This window comes from Odocoileus virginianus, unplaced genomic scaffold (genome assembly GCF_023699985.2).
Source record: "Odocoileus virginianus isolate 20LAN1187 ecotype Illinois unplaced genomic scaffold, Ovbor_1.2 Unplaced_Contig_3, whole genome shotgun sequence".
Classification (NCBI taxonomy): domain Eukaryota; kingdom Metazoa; phylum Chordata; class Mammalia; order Artiodactyla; family Cervidae; genus Odocoileus; species Odocoileus virginianus.
Window position 1 is genome coordinate 2,542,600 of NW_027224320.1, and position 16,746 is coordinate 2,559,345.

The window sequence follows — 16,746 nt, forward strand, 5'->3', positions numbered from 1 at the left end:
GGGAACCGCCCAGAGGACACGACCCAGCTGCCCTGAAGATGAAACGAAAACTCTGTGTTCAGAGAGGCCCAGTTCCCTGGGAGTTTCTCCGTGAAGACTGGAGTTATCAGGGAGATGAACCCGGGGAGCCCAGCTGACGCCCTCCCTGCATTCCAGCTCCGTAATGATCCCGGCGGGGACAGAGGAAATGAACTGGTGTCCAAGCCTGCCCGAAAGATTCCATTCCACCGCCCTGCGCAGCCGCTGCAAATGGTTTGCACCGGAATATTATCTGGGTGTATTTACGGTATCTTACTGGAAACCACAAAGTGCACTGTATTTTTTTTTTCTCTTTTGCTATTTAAAGCCAACGGGTCAGAGAGTGAGCAATCTGCAGTGACACCGGCCGAAATATATGATGATTTGGAAAAACAGATGGAAAAAGGTGGCCTCTGCCAGCCCGTGGCATGGCACTCACAGCCCTCTGCGGGCTCAATGCCACAGCTGGCTGTCTCCGAGCCGAGGAACTGGGGGGCCTCTGGATGAACGGAAGAGTGGGGGCTTCAGGGGCACGTGTCTCGGCTGAACCCAGCTGACGGGACGGGCCCTCAGAGCTGATCTCTGGCCCCTGGCCTCTGCCCTTCTCTCCTGCCTCCACTGCAACCAAGCATCTCCTCCCAGTGAGCAAGGCTGGAGCACACTGCTGCCGCTCATCAAGGGTCAACAACAAACCTGCAGAAGATTATTCAAACACCTGAGTTTTGTTGTTTTTTTTTTTTTAATACTGGTACACTGCAGTAATTTGGCCCATAGGTGTATCAGAATCTAATTCAAAATAGCCATACGATTGATTGATACTGGCTCAGATGGTAAAGAATCTGCCTGCAATGTAGGAATTCCTGGGTCGGGAAGATCCCCTGGAGAAGGAATTGACAACCCACTCTAGTATTCTTGCCTGGAGAATCCCATGGACAGAGGAGCCTGGTGGGCTATGGGGTCACACAGAGTCGGATACGACAGAGCAGTTAACACACACATGCATACTGTATTTTCCTGTGATTTAATTGTAAATACATTTACAGAAAAAAAGAAACGCTCACGGCATTCCTTCCTTCCTCCAAGCCTTTCTGCCTTCAGCCTGCAAATAACCTTCCTCTCCCACCAAGCTGGTGACAGGCCTTGTCGCCCAGTGGTCTCGGAGCAGAGTCTGGGGCAGGGGAGTGCCGATCCAGCTGGGCTGACATCCCCGCTCCACTTCCCGGGGGTGGGGCCTGGGGTGAGTTGTCTGACCTCTCAAGGCCTCAGTTTACTCCTCTGTGAAACCGGAATAATAAAGCACCTGGCTCCTAAGGGTGTTAGGAAGATGAAACAACCCAAGGCACCAGCCACCAAGCCAAGAGCATGGCTGGAAGGGGTGGGTAAGCAGTGGCTCTTCCTAGGAGGGTTAGTGGTTACCATCTCCCTCAAGGCGCAGCTCGGGGTCCCCTCCGAGGGGCCTTCCCGACATCCCCTCCGTGGCTTGTGGCTCAGCACCTTCACCATCCTTATTCTGTGTTGAAGTCAAAGATGAGTTCACCACAGAGGACCCAGATTACTCATCTGCGATGCCTCGGCAGTTGAATGAATGAACATGCGTGTAAAGGCGTGCGAGAGTGTGTGTGTGTGTCTGTCGACCAGAGGAAAGCTGGCAAGAGAAGGTTTTAACAAAAGAGTCATCTCAAAGAATAGTGTCAGGAGAGCTAAAACCCAGGATGAACTGAGGCTTGCAAAAAAAAAAAAAAATGCACACGAGACAAAAAGTCCTTTGTTAGCTGCGTTCTAAACAAGAATAGGGAAAGAATAGGTCTTTTGCTCCGGCAAGATGGCGTATTGTTAAGAAATGGCAGAGAGAAAGTGGAGCTGGCCCACCCCTTGCTTCTGTGTCACTCTGGAAAGGTCTTCAAATCACCCCTCCAAGCGGTCATCTGCTCACCAGACATGGGCTCCATCCACCCGCCCAGTCCGAGATGGGGGGAAAGATGGAGCCACTGTGCAAGGCATGCGCATTCCCAGACTCGGGATCCTGGGCCCAGCGGGTCACCTGGGGGAGAGGGGTGAGCTGCTCTAGACCACTTGGGAGGAGGCACCGTGAGCGGGACGGGAGCAAAAGCCCAGAAACGCATCCACGTTGCCCGGCTGGTAGGCAGAGGAGGGTGGCCCCCAGCGCCTGAGTCCTAGGTCACCAGTGCCCTTCCCTGGAAAAATTCCGCAGGGGCGTACCAAACAGGAGGTCGTGAGTATTTGAAAAAGAATGCAGCCGTCCCCAGGAGCGCATGTCAGGAAATCACCGTTTCTCTGTTGACGATAATGCTGGACTCCTAGCAGATTTCTATATGTGCTAAGAATCTGATCATTCCCACATCCTGTCTCTTCCCCGGACACAGGAGAGAGAGGGGCTTCGGAGAGTTCTCCCCACCCCCATCCCCTGGCAGACCCGGCGAGAAGGATCCTTCCCCACCCCTGTCTCCAGCCCCTTTCTGTCCTCCCCCTGCCCCCCAGCATCCAGCTGGTGCCCAGGTCACTCTGCCCCCCCACCCACCTCCGCTCTGGCCAGGGTCACACCTGCAGGCCTCCTGTGACTGCCCCTCCCCACCACGCCCTTCCTCTCCCGGGTTGCAGCAGCCCATTTTAGGTGACCCAGCGGGCAGCCTTCCATGCGGCAGCTCAGTGCCATCCGCCTGGTGCCCAGCCCTCTCCTAGCAGACCCCCAGGGCACACTTCAGCCCCGACTTCGCTGTCTGTTCCCAGCAGACGGTGGGCACCTCGAGGGCAGACCCGGTGGCCAGTTCATCAGCCGCTTATCACACAGAAGATTCCAGTAAATATCTGTGGGGCCAATGAATGAATGAGTGGGTGGACACAAGGGCGGGGGAGAACCACGAGCACTTCGCTCACATGAATTCAACCAAATGCACCTAAAGCAGAAGTAAAGTTAACATTCTGTACGGTGAGACGGTAGCCTGGTGGAGCCACTATGGAAAAAGAGTGTGGAGAGTCCTCGGAAAACTAAAAATAGGGACTTCCTGGTAGTCCAGTGGCTAAGACACAGTGCTCCCAAGACAGAGGGCCTGGGTTCCATCCCTGGTCAGGGAACCAGATCCATGTGACACAACTAAGCGTTCACACGCCACAACTAGAGACCCTGCATCATGCCGCAACCAAGACCAGGCACGGCCAAATAGAGATAAATATGCTTTTAAAAAATTAAAAATAGAACCAGCATATAGCAATTCTACTTCCAGGTATGTAGCCAAAGAAAATGCAAGTGCTGACTCAAAAATATTTGCACCCTCAAGTTCATCACAGCATTATTTACAATAGCCAAAACGTGCAAATACCCTGAGAATCTATTGACAGACGAATAAAGAAGTAATACATACATACATACATATAGGGTGTGTGTGTGTGTGTGTATACATGAAAAGAAGTGAAGGTGTTAGTCACTCAGTCGTGTCTGACTCTTTTGTGACCCCATGGACCTAGCCCACCAGACTCCTCTGTCCATGGAATTCAGGAAAGAATACTGGAGTGGGTTGCCATTCTCTTCTCCAGGGGATCTTCCAACCCAGGGATCGAACCCAAGTCTCCTGCACAGCAGGCAGATTCTTTACTATCTGAGCCACCAGGGGAGCCCACACATATACATATATAAATATATATATACACACACGTATACATACAACAGAATATTATTCAGCCACAAAAAAAGAAGGAAATCCTGCCATCTGCAACACCCTGGACGGACCACGAGGGCAGAGAAAGACAAACACTATATGGTCTCACTTATATATGGAATCTTGAAAAAAAATACTGTGTGAATACTTTGCATACAGCGTATCTTCATTCTATCTGGGGTACATATGTTACAAACATACAGGAATGTTTTCCTGTACTTGTATAGAGAACCAGGTATTCTGAATGTTGTGGCTGATTTAAGGGACTTTGGAGAATGACGCTGGATGGAATGGATCTCACCGTCCATGTCCACATCAGACACACCCTGCTGTTCCCTTGGGGAAGGATGCTGGACGTGGGGGCAGGTGAATACACTTTCGGTGGACTCCTGGTTAGCCCGAAAGCACTGGGATGAGCATGGCCCATCCAAGAGGGTCCCCAGAGCACTGTTTCCTGGGGTGGGTGCCTTGGAAGAGCAGTTCCAGCAGACTGTCAGTGAGCCCAAGGTCTGGGGAGAGGGGACCCCCAGGGAAGCCTGCCCAGGGTGCTCTCTTGTCTGCAGGGCTTCTCAGAGCCTCTAATGCAGGGGGTACAGCATGCTGAGTTCCCAAACTGATCATCCAGCGAGCCTTCCTTTTGACCCCAGAGCGGCGGGTGGGGGTGAGGAGGGCTAGAGACCTGTGTTCTCCAGAAGAGACGGAGTAACAGGTCCTCCTGAGTCTCGCCTTGGTGAGGGGCGGCCTCCCCGAGGCAGTGACCTAGACAACACTCCTTCCACCTGAAGCAGTGCAAACGTGGGAACAGAGCTAAGAGAAAGCTGGGCTAAGACAGGTCAGAACGACCACAGGCGGGACTGAACGATCAGAGTTGCATATCGGCTCAGAAGCAGAAAGCATTCGCTCAAAGAGGACAGGGTGCGTCCCCCGTGTGCGGTGCACCCAGACCTGGGGCCTGAAGACGAGCAAGACCCGGGAGGGCTCAGAGCGGCTGGATGTGGAGGGCGGAGTGGAGAGGGCCTGCCTGGGAAGCAAGCATGTCTCCACATGTTTCCCGAGCACCTACTGGGCGCCAGGCCCTGGGGTCACACAGAGAAGATGGTTGACAGGTCCATGTTCCATGGACTTCCCCACGGCCAGGGACTGACGTCAGACACACGCAGCCTTCCCAAAGCACACAGTCACTTCTGAAAGTGGTAAGTGCTGTCAAGACAACAGCACGGAGTGACCTGCGGGGGAGGCTGTCACGGCCAGGTGGTCAAAGAAGGCCTCCTGGAGGAGGTGGCATCTGGGTGGAGGCCTGCACAACGCTGGGCTATGCAAGGTCCCCACCATCGCTCAGCAGCTTGGCCCTGTCGCCCTTCTGCTCTGACCCCTGTTCCAGAAGGAACTGGGGTGGGGGTCTGCATGGGTACCCCGGGGGGCCCCCACCTCCACTGAGTTGCCCTGGAATAGCAAGTGATGCGAAGAAAACCACGGAAGGCGAGGGGCAACTAGGGATGGCAGTCTACACTACACAGCAGGTCCTGGTGAGCGGCGAGCACGCGAGCCGAGGGTGGAAGGAGCAGAGGGCGTCCAGCTTGGGGACCAGCCGGGGCGAAGGCTCCGAGTGGGAAGGACTTGTCACGCGTGAGGGTGAGGGGGAGACAGGGTCAGGATGCAGGCCACAGAGGTCAGCGAAGCACCAGGGGAGGGTCAGCATCTTGTTCTCAGAGCAACAAGAAGGGCTTTACAAAGGGAGACGCCGTGGTCCAAGCAACTGAGAGGAGAGGCTTTGCGGGGGGCTGTGTGGCTGGGGGCGGGGGGCAGTGTATTAGGAGCTGATGGAGTTGGGTGACAGTTCTCTGAAGATGGAGATTCGAACCAGGAGGTAATGGTGGAAGTGGGAAGAAGTGGACAGACTGGGCGATGTGCTTCGTAGAATCAAAATGACGAGCTCAGGTTAGAAGCAGGAGCAACAGCCTCTCCCCTGTCTATTCCACATCTTCTTGTCCTGGAATAACCAGGAATAAACTCCAGAGCACCCCCAGTTCCTTGAGTTTGTCTTCATGGCAGAGAGGCACGGGGGCCTCCTGGGAGGGTGAAGGGATGCTCTGAGTGCCAGGGCCGTCCAGGAGGTGCTGCAGCCTGCCCCCTGGCGAGGGGGGCCGCGGGACGTGGGCACCAGCACTCGTTTGGACACCCCACAGCCAAGCTTGGCACAACCAGCCTTGGATACACGGCGGCCTCGAGAGTCCTACAGTCTGTTAGGGCCACACAAACAAGAACCTCTGCAGCTACAGGAGACTCGCCACCCATCTCAGTCTTGCCACAAAACCGCCACGTGACCGCCATGGTCAGCCTCCACCTGGTGCTGAGCTGAGATGCAGGTGTGAGAAACCAATGAGGTGATGGATGAGGAAGGGCTGCCTTGACTCTGCCCACCCCCCATCAATGCTCAATGAGAAGGTGAAAGACGGGGATGAAGCCCCAGGTGACCCACCCTCCTCGGGGTCCTGCCCAGGAACTGGGGTGCAGCCCTCACCCCCTACCCGCGACACGACACGACCACGTGCAACCTGATGGAAAATGGGCAACAAGAATGAATGGACAACTCACCCAAGACTAAACCTGCTCAGGCAGCAAATACAGGAAGAGACTGCAACCCGGTGACTTCAAGGACATGCAAATCAGGATGACGGTGAGAAAGCATTTCACATCGCCCCGCAGGCAACAAGGAAGACCTCTGGGCGATCCCGAGTGCTAGAGAGGCCGCAGGTCAACGCTGCGGGCTGGGGGAGCAGCACATGCCCAGTCACTGGGGAAAGCAGGTCTGTCCTCACCCGGGGCCACCAGGAATTCTGCGGCTCACTATAGACACCAGAGACACACGGGGGCCCCAGGATATGCGCATAGGGAGGCCTGCAGGGGCCCTGTTAGTAACAACCCAGACACCCCTCAGCCAGTGTGTGGGTGCACAGTTGGGGTCTATTCACCATGGCTGACACGAATCAACCACGGCCACAAGGAGACTTCCCCGGCGGTCCAGTGGTTAAGAATCCGCCTTGCAATGCAGGGGACACAGGTTCAAACCCTGGTGGGGGGAACTAAGATCCCACATGCCATGGAGCAGCTAAGCCTGCACACCACAACTACTGAGCCCTAGCACTCTGCAGCCCGCCCACCACAAGTAGAAGGTCACGTACGGCAATGAAAGATCCCGATGCCACACAGAAACCCCACATGCCGCAACTAAGACCCGACACAGCCAAATTAAAAATATGTTTTAAAAAAAACAGCTACAAGGAACGACACATATGAGCTTTGTTAGTGGCGATGGGAAAAAAAAAAAAGTAAATTCCAAAAGACCGCATAGTCTATGATGCCTTTCCTCTGTAAAATTAAACAACTCAAAACAATGTGCTTCCGGGGAATCTATCAGTAGATAAACCAGACATCAAGATTCAGGAGAGACAAAGTGTGGCTTGGGAGGCGGAGACAGAAGTCGCCCGAGAAATGCTCACAAGGGGTATAAACTGAAGGTGCTCTCCTCGTCATCTTGGTGGATTCGAGGGGGAGGTCATCGTTTTATTTAAGCAGAGGAAAGGCCTGGAGTGGGGGCTGAATGCCTTCCTGGGTCCCCCGGGGCCACACTGTTGATAAACCTGATGAGGGGTCACAGGATGCCTGGCGTGTAAGGCCCTTGATGGCTGGCCTGTGGTCTCGCCTGAGGCTCCTGACCCCTGCCTCCTAGGCCGCAGACCCCCGCTGCCCCTCCCCTGAGCAGTCACAGGCCCATGTCTTTTCCCCGCGGTTCCCTCCACCTGGGATCCCATTCGCTGGCCAGTGAAATCCCTCCCACCCCTCAGGACCCAGAGCAAGGCCATCTACACTGTCCAGACTGCTCTTTCCACCTGGAGTCTCACCTCTGAGCACCCGGCACTTCTCGTATGCTTTTCCCTAAAGTGCAGACCATCCTGCTGTCTGGTTGCTTGTTAAGGGCTCAGCTGTGTCCCCCCAACGTCATACGCTCAGCCCTAACCCCCAGGACCTCAGAACGTGTCTGTATTTAGAGGCATGGCCTGTACAGAGGGGGTTACGTTACAATGAGGCCACTAGGCTGAGCCGTCTTCCAACCTGACCAGTGTCCTTAGGAGAGATTAGGGCAGAGACATCAGGGCACCTGCAAAGACCGAGTGAGCACACAGGAAGACAGTGACCATCTACACACCAAGCCCTGGGGCCTCGGAGGAAACAGCCTGCCTGGGCCCTGATCGCAGACCCCATCCCCAGGACTGTGCGTGGAAGCTGCCCAGCCTGCGGCCCTCGCACGGCCGCCCGAGCCGCCCCGCTCCCTGGAAGATGGTCGGCGTGCGGCTCCCAGGCCCGAACAACATCAGCCCTGTTGCCCATGGTCCCTGTGATGGTTCGGGATGGACGGACGCTCCCGAGCCAGGCCCCAGATTTGATCAGAGTGAGCAGCCCCAGATCGCTCGCAGGCCTGTCCTCTAAAACTGCAGTCCCAGGGGTTTTCTTGGAGCCACCTCTCCTACTGGAGCCTCCTCTGCATGAATGCTCCTTGCCCCAGGCTTCTGCTCCTGCTGGGAATATACTGGTGGTATCCCCCGCCCCCCGCCTCAGCCTGCAACAGACCCCTCAATTCCACAGCTCTGGGGAGCCGCTGGCCAGCAGGGCCTCCTTCGTCCTGGGACTCCCCACGCTGGAGCCCCACTATTGCACCATGCCTGGCACTATCACAATGCCACCAATGGGCTAGCTATTCCAAGACTGCCAGTGAGACTGGGATCAGCCCAACCCCAGGAGACTGTGCCACTCACTGCTGCTGACCTTGGGCAAGTCCCCCTGAGCCTCAGTTTCCCCATACGTAACACCTCACTTGTTAACAAAGATCCAGCTAAAATGTCAGAGCCCAGGCCTGGGTCCCAGAAACAGGGGGTAGGGGCGTGGACAAGAGAAGGTGAGAAAAGCATGAGGGGCCATGAGCGAGGGCTCAGAAGACGGCGGGAGAGGAGGCGAGGGGCAAGGGATGCGCGGTACCTCAGAGTTGCATGCTCGGGGAGCAGGGTGAGGCTGGGAGGATGAGAAGGTGGGGACAGACAAGGACCGGGGGCCGCGGGAGACCGATAAGCAGGTGGGATTTCCTCCTGAGGCCGGGAGAGCCTCCCCCAGGAGGTTAAGTGGGAGACAACAGAATCTGGTTTCCATTTACAAGAGACAGTCCTGCCCACGGGAGGTTTTCAGGGTGGCCAGGGGTGCCCGGGGAGGCCCGGGGTGCTCCCGAAGGCTGGGGTGAGGACACGGAGCAGTGGGCAGAGCTGGTTGGATCTTTCCGACATGAACTCGATTTGCTGCTGTCAGGGCCGAAGGAGATGGAGAACCCAGGGGTGTCCCTGGAGCAGTCAAGCGGGTTGGGGTGAACCAATGCGGCCCAGGGACCCCAAGCTGACCTCACTTCCAGAGAAGCGCCCTGCTTCTCGGCTCAGCAGTGGGCTTGCAGGGTTCCCGGCCACCCAGGTCCAGACGCACACGAGCGAGAAGACACACAGTGGCCTTCCCCACCCAGCGCGGGCCTCCCAGCCACCATCACTCCAATGCCCTTTCCACCAGGCTTCTCTCACTATCACCATGGAGACCGGATGTGCGGCCCGCACAGTACACGTGTCTGTGTGTGTTTAACTGCACAAGGCACCATTCCCATAAGACAGGGGCTGGAGATCCGAATGCCCACAGAGGCCAGGCAGCTTGTATCAGGGCAGCGAGTGGACATGCATAGGGACGGGCCCTGTGGCAGTGATTGGGCTGCCCGGGCTCCATCAACAGGGCGCTGCGTTCTCAGCTGCAGCCCATCATTAGCTCAGCGGACACAGGTAGAAGCTATCAGTAGCTCTTCCGAGTTTTGCCAAAGCAGCCACAAGTTCATGTTTTTAGGTGAAACGGATAACTTTAAAATTTGGGCGTCAACTTGCAGACCAGTGTCAGTGCTGTATCAGCCAGTTCGCCTGTGGGCACCTGGTCTGCAGCTCTGCCATGAACAGATGGTGGTGTGGATTCAAACCAGAGAGCTGATCGCCCCCCCATCACCGGACCTGAATGCTGTACCTGCAGGATCTCACAGCTGGGGCGTTCCACCCTGGGGCAGGGGCAGGGGGTCCCAGAGCAGTCCCAAGGGCTCCTGGTTTCCCCACGGCCTGTCAGACCCTGCTCGGGGCGCCCGGGTAGCACATACCCACTTTGAGCTCCTTGCCGAAGACGGTGCGCTCCCCCAGCGCCGAGCAGTTCCAGCGGCCATTGCGGAATTGAAACTGACACTCGTCCAGGCCCATTTGTGAGCCTTCTCCTATGATGATGATGGCGTCGGGCCGGCTCTGGCAGATCGCCCGCTGTCTGGGAGCCAGGCCTGGGATCTTGTTACAGATGATGCTTGCGCCCAGAGCTACCACCGAGGAGAAGCCGCTGGAGCAGGGGACACAGAAAGACGGAGAGTTAGACCGGCAAGGTGGAGGGGCGGGGCACAGCCTGCAGACCCTGCCTGGGTGTCCAGCCCTGCCTCCTCCCCACCGCTCCCATCACGGGGCTCTCAGCTTCTGACACTGCATGCCCAGCCCATGTTCACGCATTTATCATCCCCATTAGCACTTGTGTATATTCATTATTAGGCGTAATTTCCTTTTTAGACACAAAGAAAGATGACGCCGGTCACAAACATACTGCCACACCAACTCAGCCAGTTGCCTTTGCATCTTTGGGAAGATTCGATTGAGACGAAGTTTAGAATCATGCAAAATGGAACTGATAATCATTTAAGGATCATCTCTGTGTGATGGAGTGAAAAAATTGGCTTAAAGCTCAACATTCAGAAAACTAAGATCATGGCATCCGGTCCCATCACTTCATGGCAAATAGATGGGGAAACAGTGGCTGACTATTTTTCTGGGCTCCAAAATCACTGCAGGATGGTGACTGCAGCCATGAAATTAAAAGATGCTTGCTCCTTGGAAGGAAAGTTATGACCAACCTAGACAGCATATTAAAAAGCAGAGACATTACTTTGCCAACAAATGTCCGTCTAGTCAAGGCTATGGTTTTTCCATTGGTCATGTATGGATGTGAGAGTTGAACTATACAGAAGGCTGAGTGCTGAAGAATTGATGCTTTTGAACTGTGGTGTTAGAGGAGACTCTTGAGAGTCCCTCGGACTGCAAGGAGATTCAACCAGTCCATCCTAAAGGAGATTAGTCCTGGGTGTTCATTGGAAGGACTGATGCTGAAGCTGAAACTCCAATACTTTGGCCACCTGATGGGAAGAGCTGACTCATTTGAAAAGACCCTGATGCTGGGAAAGATTGAGGGCAGGAGGAGAAGGGGACGACAGAGGATGAGATGGCTGGATGGCATCACCGACTCAATGGACATGGGTTTGGGTGGACTCCGGGAGTTGGTGATGGACAGGGAGGGCCTGGCGTGCTGCGGTTCATGGGGTCGCAAAGAGTCAGACATGACTGAGCGACTAAACTGAACTGTATGATGAAATTGCAAAGGTAACCCCTCAGTTTCACAAAGCAGTTGCCTCTAATAGGGCAGCAGGTACACAGATATTCATTAAAGAAAAAAAACATTTAGATGTGTTATATATGTATTGTGGATGTATGCATTTCATTATAAACACATCTTTCAAAAGCAACTCTAAAGAGAAAACAAAAAAGAAAGAAATAAGAAAAAAACAGAATTTTTTTAATGGGAAAAAAGCAAAAAATAGAAAAAAATAAAAAGCAAGTGTTAATAAAAGTTGCAGTCTTTCCTTCCTGCAGGCCGATGGAGTTATGTGGATCCCACTCCAGGCACGAGTGGCCTAGAGCATGCTCACGACCAGGGCAGGGAGGTTCCTGTCTTACTCACTCACTGCACAGGTCCATACCAGACACCTGTCAGGGCACCAGGCTTGGATAGGCGAGGCCCTGTCCTCAAGGGGCCACCAAAGGCCACAACGCACGCACCAGATAAACTCAACAGGCCATTCAGTGATGCACTCTACTGAGAAAATAAATGAAGACGCTGTGACAGCAAGCAGCGGAGGGGTGGCTTCAGCTGGAGTGGTCAAGGAGGGCCTCCCTGAGGAGGTGACAGTGCAGCGGAGCCCTGAAGGGTTGGGAGCCAGCCGTGGGAAGGTCTGCGGCAGAGTATTCCAGGCCGGGGTGGAATAGAAGATGCAAACTTCCAGGAGGGGGACAAGCTTGGGATCGCCAAGAAACAGAAAGAAACCACAGAAGCCAGCTGGGAACCAGGGCTCAGGGAAGGGGAAAGCCTGGAGAGAGGGGACAGCTGGCAGTGGGAATGTTCTCCGTGCATCGCGGGACACGGGAGGGCTGGAAGCCGGTCACTGGCAGGGTCCCCCCACCTCCACCCCCGGGCGGGAGAGCACTGCGGGACTCCAGGACGAGGGCAGGGATCGTGGGCAGGCCAGAGGTGAGGTGGCCCAGCGTTGCCGGAGGGCTCGGGCAAGGGCGCAGGGAAATACGGGCAACTGTGAGCCATGGGCGTCTGGCCTGAGCGTGGGGCCGCTTCCTAGCATCAAGGTAACACCAGAGAGGCTCCGACGGCAGCCCTGAGCGATGACCCGCTTCTCTGGAGCTCCTGTTGTGTGTAATCCTCGAAAGGCCATCAAGCAGCCTCTGAACGAGAAGATCTCACTCGGGTTGTAGTATCGAGTATTGGTTGACACGGCCAAGGTCAGTGTCCCCGCAGAGCCGAGCACCTCACCCTTCCCGCCCAGCCTTGGCTGTGGGAAGCCGGTCTGGGATTGGGATTCACCAAGGGGAGGGGCCCCCGCCGCTCTCCAAGCGCATAACAGACCACCCCTGCCCCACACCAGCCATCCTCCTCCCGCCTCTCGCCAGTCCCTCTCTCGGGAAGCTCTCGCCCCCTGAGCTTCATGTGCTTGGCCTCTTGCCATCACATGTGACCACGAGGGTCCCCTCCCTGACCATCCCACCTAAGGGAACCTGCCTCCCCACTGCATCCCTCCTAACTTCCCATCCCAATCGTGAGCCTCAGAAACGTCACTCAGGCTGCATGCCTGCCACGCAGAGGCACCCCCAGCTATGCGTTGGACGCATCCGTAAGCTTTGCAGGATGCCTACTATACGCAAAGGCAGCGCGGCCGTGCCGCCACACACACCAGACAACGAGGTCTTTCTGAACAGCCCTCCTGGACAGGGACTGTCACATTCATCTCACGTGTCCACTCTGCAGCTGAAAGCTGAGGCTCACAGACGGTGAGACCCGGAAACTGGCAAGTGCTCTCAGGCATTCGTCTCAGCCACTAAAACACAGAGCTAGAAGGTTTGCACTATTGGAGGAAGAGGCAGCATAAAAAGAGTAAGTCAAGCGGAGATGCTCTAGCCACAAGACGGGAAAAACCTCTGAACACCTAGCTGACCACCAGAAAACCCCCTCCACAGGCAGAGTGTGAAATTATATATTCGGGCAAAAAAAAAAAAGATCACAGGCACAAATAGCCTCAAAGCTAAGCGTTCAGGCCTAGGGTGCTACCGAAGCTTCCTTCACCTAGACTGTGTGACCTTGGGCAAGTTACATCTCCTCTCTGGGCTTCGGTTTCCCCATTGCTAAAATGAGGGTATTAACTAGACCTCATCTCAAAGGGCGGCTGAAAAATTAAACATGGCAAGTGCTCCAAAGGTGTCCGGCACACAGTGAGTGCTCGGTAAATGAGCTGGGCAGTAGTTACTGTTATTGGGTCTGATGTTCCAAAAGGCTTGGGCCTGAGTCACAGGAACTAGCCAAATAAGAATACACATGTGCCTTGCCATCCATCGAACAGGAGGGCCTGAGGGCCATGAAACTTCTCCCTTCAGGCCCACTTTACAGATGGATAAGCCGAGGTGCAGAGAGCAGCAGGGCCTGGCCCCAAACCACCCTGCCACTCCCCGCCTGACCTGGCCCTCTGCCCCCACCCCAAAGGGCGGCCGCGGGACGGAAGGCGGGCGCCCTCCGTGGCTCCAGGGCTCCCTCCCTCTGTCCCTCCCGGCAGCTAGGTCCCTGCGGGGACGCTGAGGTCTCGGCGCCGGCGGCGGGAGGTCGGGCGGGCGGGGCGGCCAGGGGAGGTGGTTTTCTGTTGTTTTCCCTTTCTCTCTCCCCTCCCGGGTCCCTCCGCCCCGTTTCTAATTAAAAAAGAGATAAAGCCGCACGCGGCCAGCGCCAATCAGCCCCACCGGCTTCCTGGATGCGCGCGGGGCGGCGGGGCTCGGGCCAAGATGAAGATTAAAGCCGGGGGGAAAAAAAAGGAAAAGCAAAGCCACCCAGACGCGGGCGAATCAATAACACTTAAAACAGCCGCAGGCAGGCAGCGCGCGAGCCCCGCAGCCGCCTCCCGGCCCGCGGTCACGGCTGGCAGCCGCCTGGCCCGCTCCTTGCGCACCTGCTGGCCGCCTCGGCCGGTCAACTTGCGATATCGCCCGAGCCGCGGGGCGGGGAGGCGGGGGAAGCGAGTGACAAAACACAAAGGATCCATCACACTCACACTCACACACACACACACCCCGCCGCAGACCCTGCAGTTCGCCCCCTCCCCAAGCGGAGCTGGGGGCGCCTCTCCTGCGAAACCTGCCAAGGTGGCCCCGGCGCGTCGGAACCCCCATCCATCCCTGGAGCCCCCGCCCCCACGCTTCAAGCGCGCTATCTCCGAAGTACAAAGGGTGACTGGCCCTGCAAACGCAGCTCCAAGACGCGTCCCGGGCCGCCCCCTCCCACCCTCCAGCCCGAGCGCCGCCCCCGGCCCACCTCCTAGAAACGCCGGGGTGAGGCGGGGAGGGCCGCTCGGCGGACGCGCCGGCCGCCTCGGGTGCCCAGCTTTAGGGGGCGGGCTGTCCCGCCTCTCGCCGGCGCTGGCTCGCGAGCTTGCGTCCCTGGGTGTCTCGAGCCATCTCCAGCTCTATCCTTGTGTGCGTCTGCTCGGGTGGCTGGCGCTGTCCCCTCGGCCCGGGGGCCTGAGGGTCCCTGGAAACGCGTGGTGCCCAGGCTTCTGTGCTTTGGCCCAGCGAACGTCCCTCCCTCCGGGTACCTGTTCCCTTCTCGCAGACCCGCCCCGCCTGCCACCCGGGGACTGCCCTGCACTAGGAGCGGCTGTGCCCGCCCCTCTCTGGACACTTTCTCTCGGGCTCTGGGGGCTGAGCTCCCTGGGAGCGGCTGTGGTCCTGGCTGGCGGTCCCGTGGTCCTGGCTGGCGGTCCCATACCCCGGTCTGAGTGTCCCTGGGAGGCGCTGACCCTTTGCAGCGGGGGACCCTCTTCAGAGTCCCCCGCGCTGGAGCGTCCCTGCCGGTTGTCCTTGGCTTGGGGTGGGGGGCTTCCTCCCTCGGGCATTCCCAGGACGGCCGGTCCCCCTGCCCGTGTCTCTGGAGCTGTGCGCGCCCCTTGGGCTCGCGCCTGCGGGGGCCCTTTGTGCGCCCACCGCTCCCGCACCTCACCCCCTCGGCCTCTCTGCGGAGCCAAGGAAGTTGGCGGCCGGCGGCGGCTCGCGGGCGGCTCAACCCCTCCCCGAGACACGCCAACTTTGCCGGGACGCGCGCGCAGGGGGTGCGAGCGGCCCTTACCCGATCCGGAGGTAGACCATGCCCAGGCTGAGAAAGAGGTGGCCCAGGCAGCGCCGCGCTTTCCGGTTCATAGTCCCCGCTGGCCGCCGGGGCCGCGGGCCGGGCCGGGCTGATCCCGCGGGCCGGCCCTGGCGGGGCAATCCACATAGCCCGCCCTGGAGGCGCGGGCCGAGGCTTCCCGAGGCCGTCTGTCGTGCGCCCGTCCGCGCGCTCGGCGCCGGAGCCTCGCCGGGAGCGCGGGAGCCACCGAGCCCCGGGGAGGAGGGAGGAGCGAGCGCGGCGCGGGGCGACGCCGGGCTGCGCGCGAGCGGCCGGGGCGAGTGTGCGAGGCGCGGGGCGTGCGGGGGCGCTGCAGCCGCCCGCCCCCGCCCCTCCCACCGTCCCCCGCCCCCTCCCCGCCCGCCTCCCCGGAGCGCCCGCCCCGCGCCCCCGCGCCCGCGGGACTGGGCCGCCTGCTCCGAGCGCGCTCACGCTTGCCCCACGCGCTCCCGCGGCGCCCCCTCCCGGCTCCCGGGCGCCCAGCCGGGTAGGGGGCAACGGGAGTCCGCAAGAGCCGCCCCTCCGGCGCCAACTAGCCAACTGCGAGGCGAACGGACGCGCAGGGACGGCTCTCGGGTTTGGGGGAGGAAATCGGGGATCGGCCAAGAACCCTCGCTCGCTCCCGGGCCCGCATCCCCGTCCCGCCGAGTGCTCGGAGCTGGGGGTGTCGTGGGGAGCTCACCCCAATCGCCCCCTCCACAGCTTCGGGGGAGGGCGCCCCCTTTCGCAGGGCTAGTGGCGGAGGAGGATGACTTGGCTCAGCATATTCATCCTCACCCCAGTCTATTCGAGGCGGGGAGGCAGGTGGGTGCCCAGGTGATACAGCCTCCGCTCGGATCCCGCTCCTGGAGGACAGTCGGAGTCGGGCGGAGGCCTGGACGCCCCGCTCGCAACCCAGACGCGGGGCGCTCGAGCCGCCCGAGGGCTCCGGGCGCAGCCGGCGGCTCAGCGCGCGCTCGCGGCGACACCTGCCGGGCAGTGCAGATAGGCCTGGCTCGCTCGCGGGGACAGCGTCCGAGCTTACTAGAGGGACTGACCCCTTCCCGTGATACAGGCGGCTAGGGACTCTGGGACTCAGACTGCAACGGAAGAGATCGAAGCTCAGGGCAGCTGAGGTGTTTTCCTAAAGACACCAGCTGGAGGAGTGGCTGAGCCAGATTGCAAACAAGGCGTGCGTGACTCTAGTGAACAGCTCCCGGCTCCCCAGGGTTATTACTTCTGAATGGTTTTTCTAAATCACACAAGGTCAATGAAAACCCCTATTCTTAGCGTCCATTCCCGTTGCACAGATGTCTGTGCCACGCCCCAGGCTGGGCGCCACGGATATTTGAAGGAATAAATACAACATCTTTCTCTCCGAGCTGGTGGGGGAGGCAGACCCGAAGTAAACAAGTGCATAATTGGAGACGTC

General features: G+C 58.1%; 1 protein-coding gene across 1 annotated transcript in view; it reads right to left on the minus strand.

Moving 5' to 3' along the window:
* Positions 1-15,662, minus strand: part of WNT7A (Wnt family member 7A) — a 65,013-nt gene extending 49,351 nt beyond the window's left edge. Inside the window, exons 1-2 of the mRNA XM_020872591.2 lie at positions 15,297-15,662; positions 9,916-10,142 (exon numbers count right to left, since the gene is read on the minus strand). Of these exons, the coding sequence (XP_020728250.2) occupies positions 9,916-10,142; positions 15,297-15,367 (298 nt within the window). The 5' untranslated portion in view covers positions 15,368-15,662. The remainder of the gene's footprint in view (positions 1-9,915; positions 10,143-15,296) is intronic.
* Between the last annotated feature and the right edge of the window lie 1,084 nt (positions 15,663-16,746).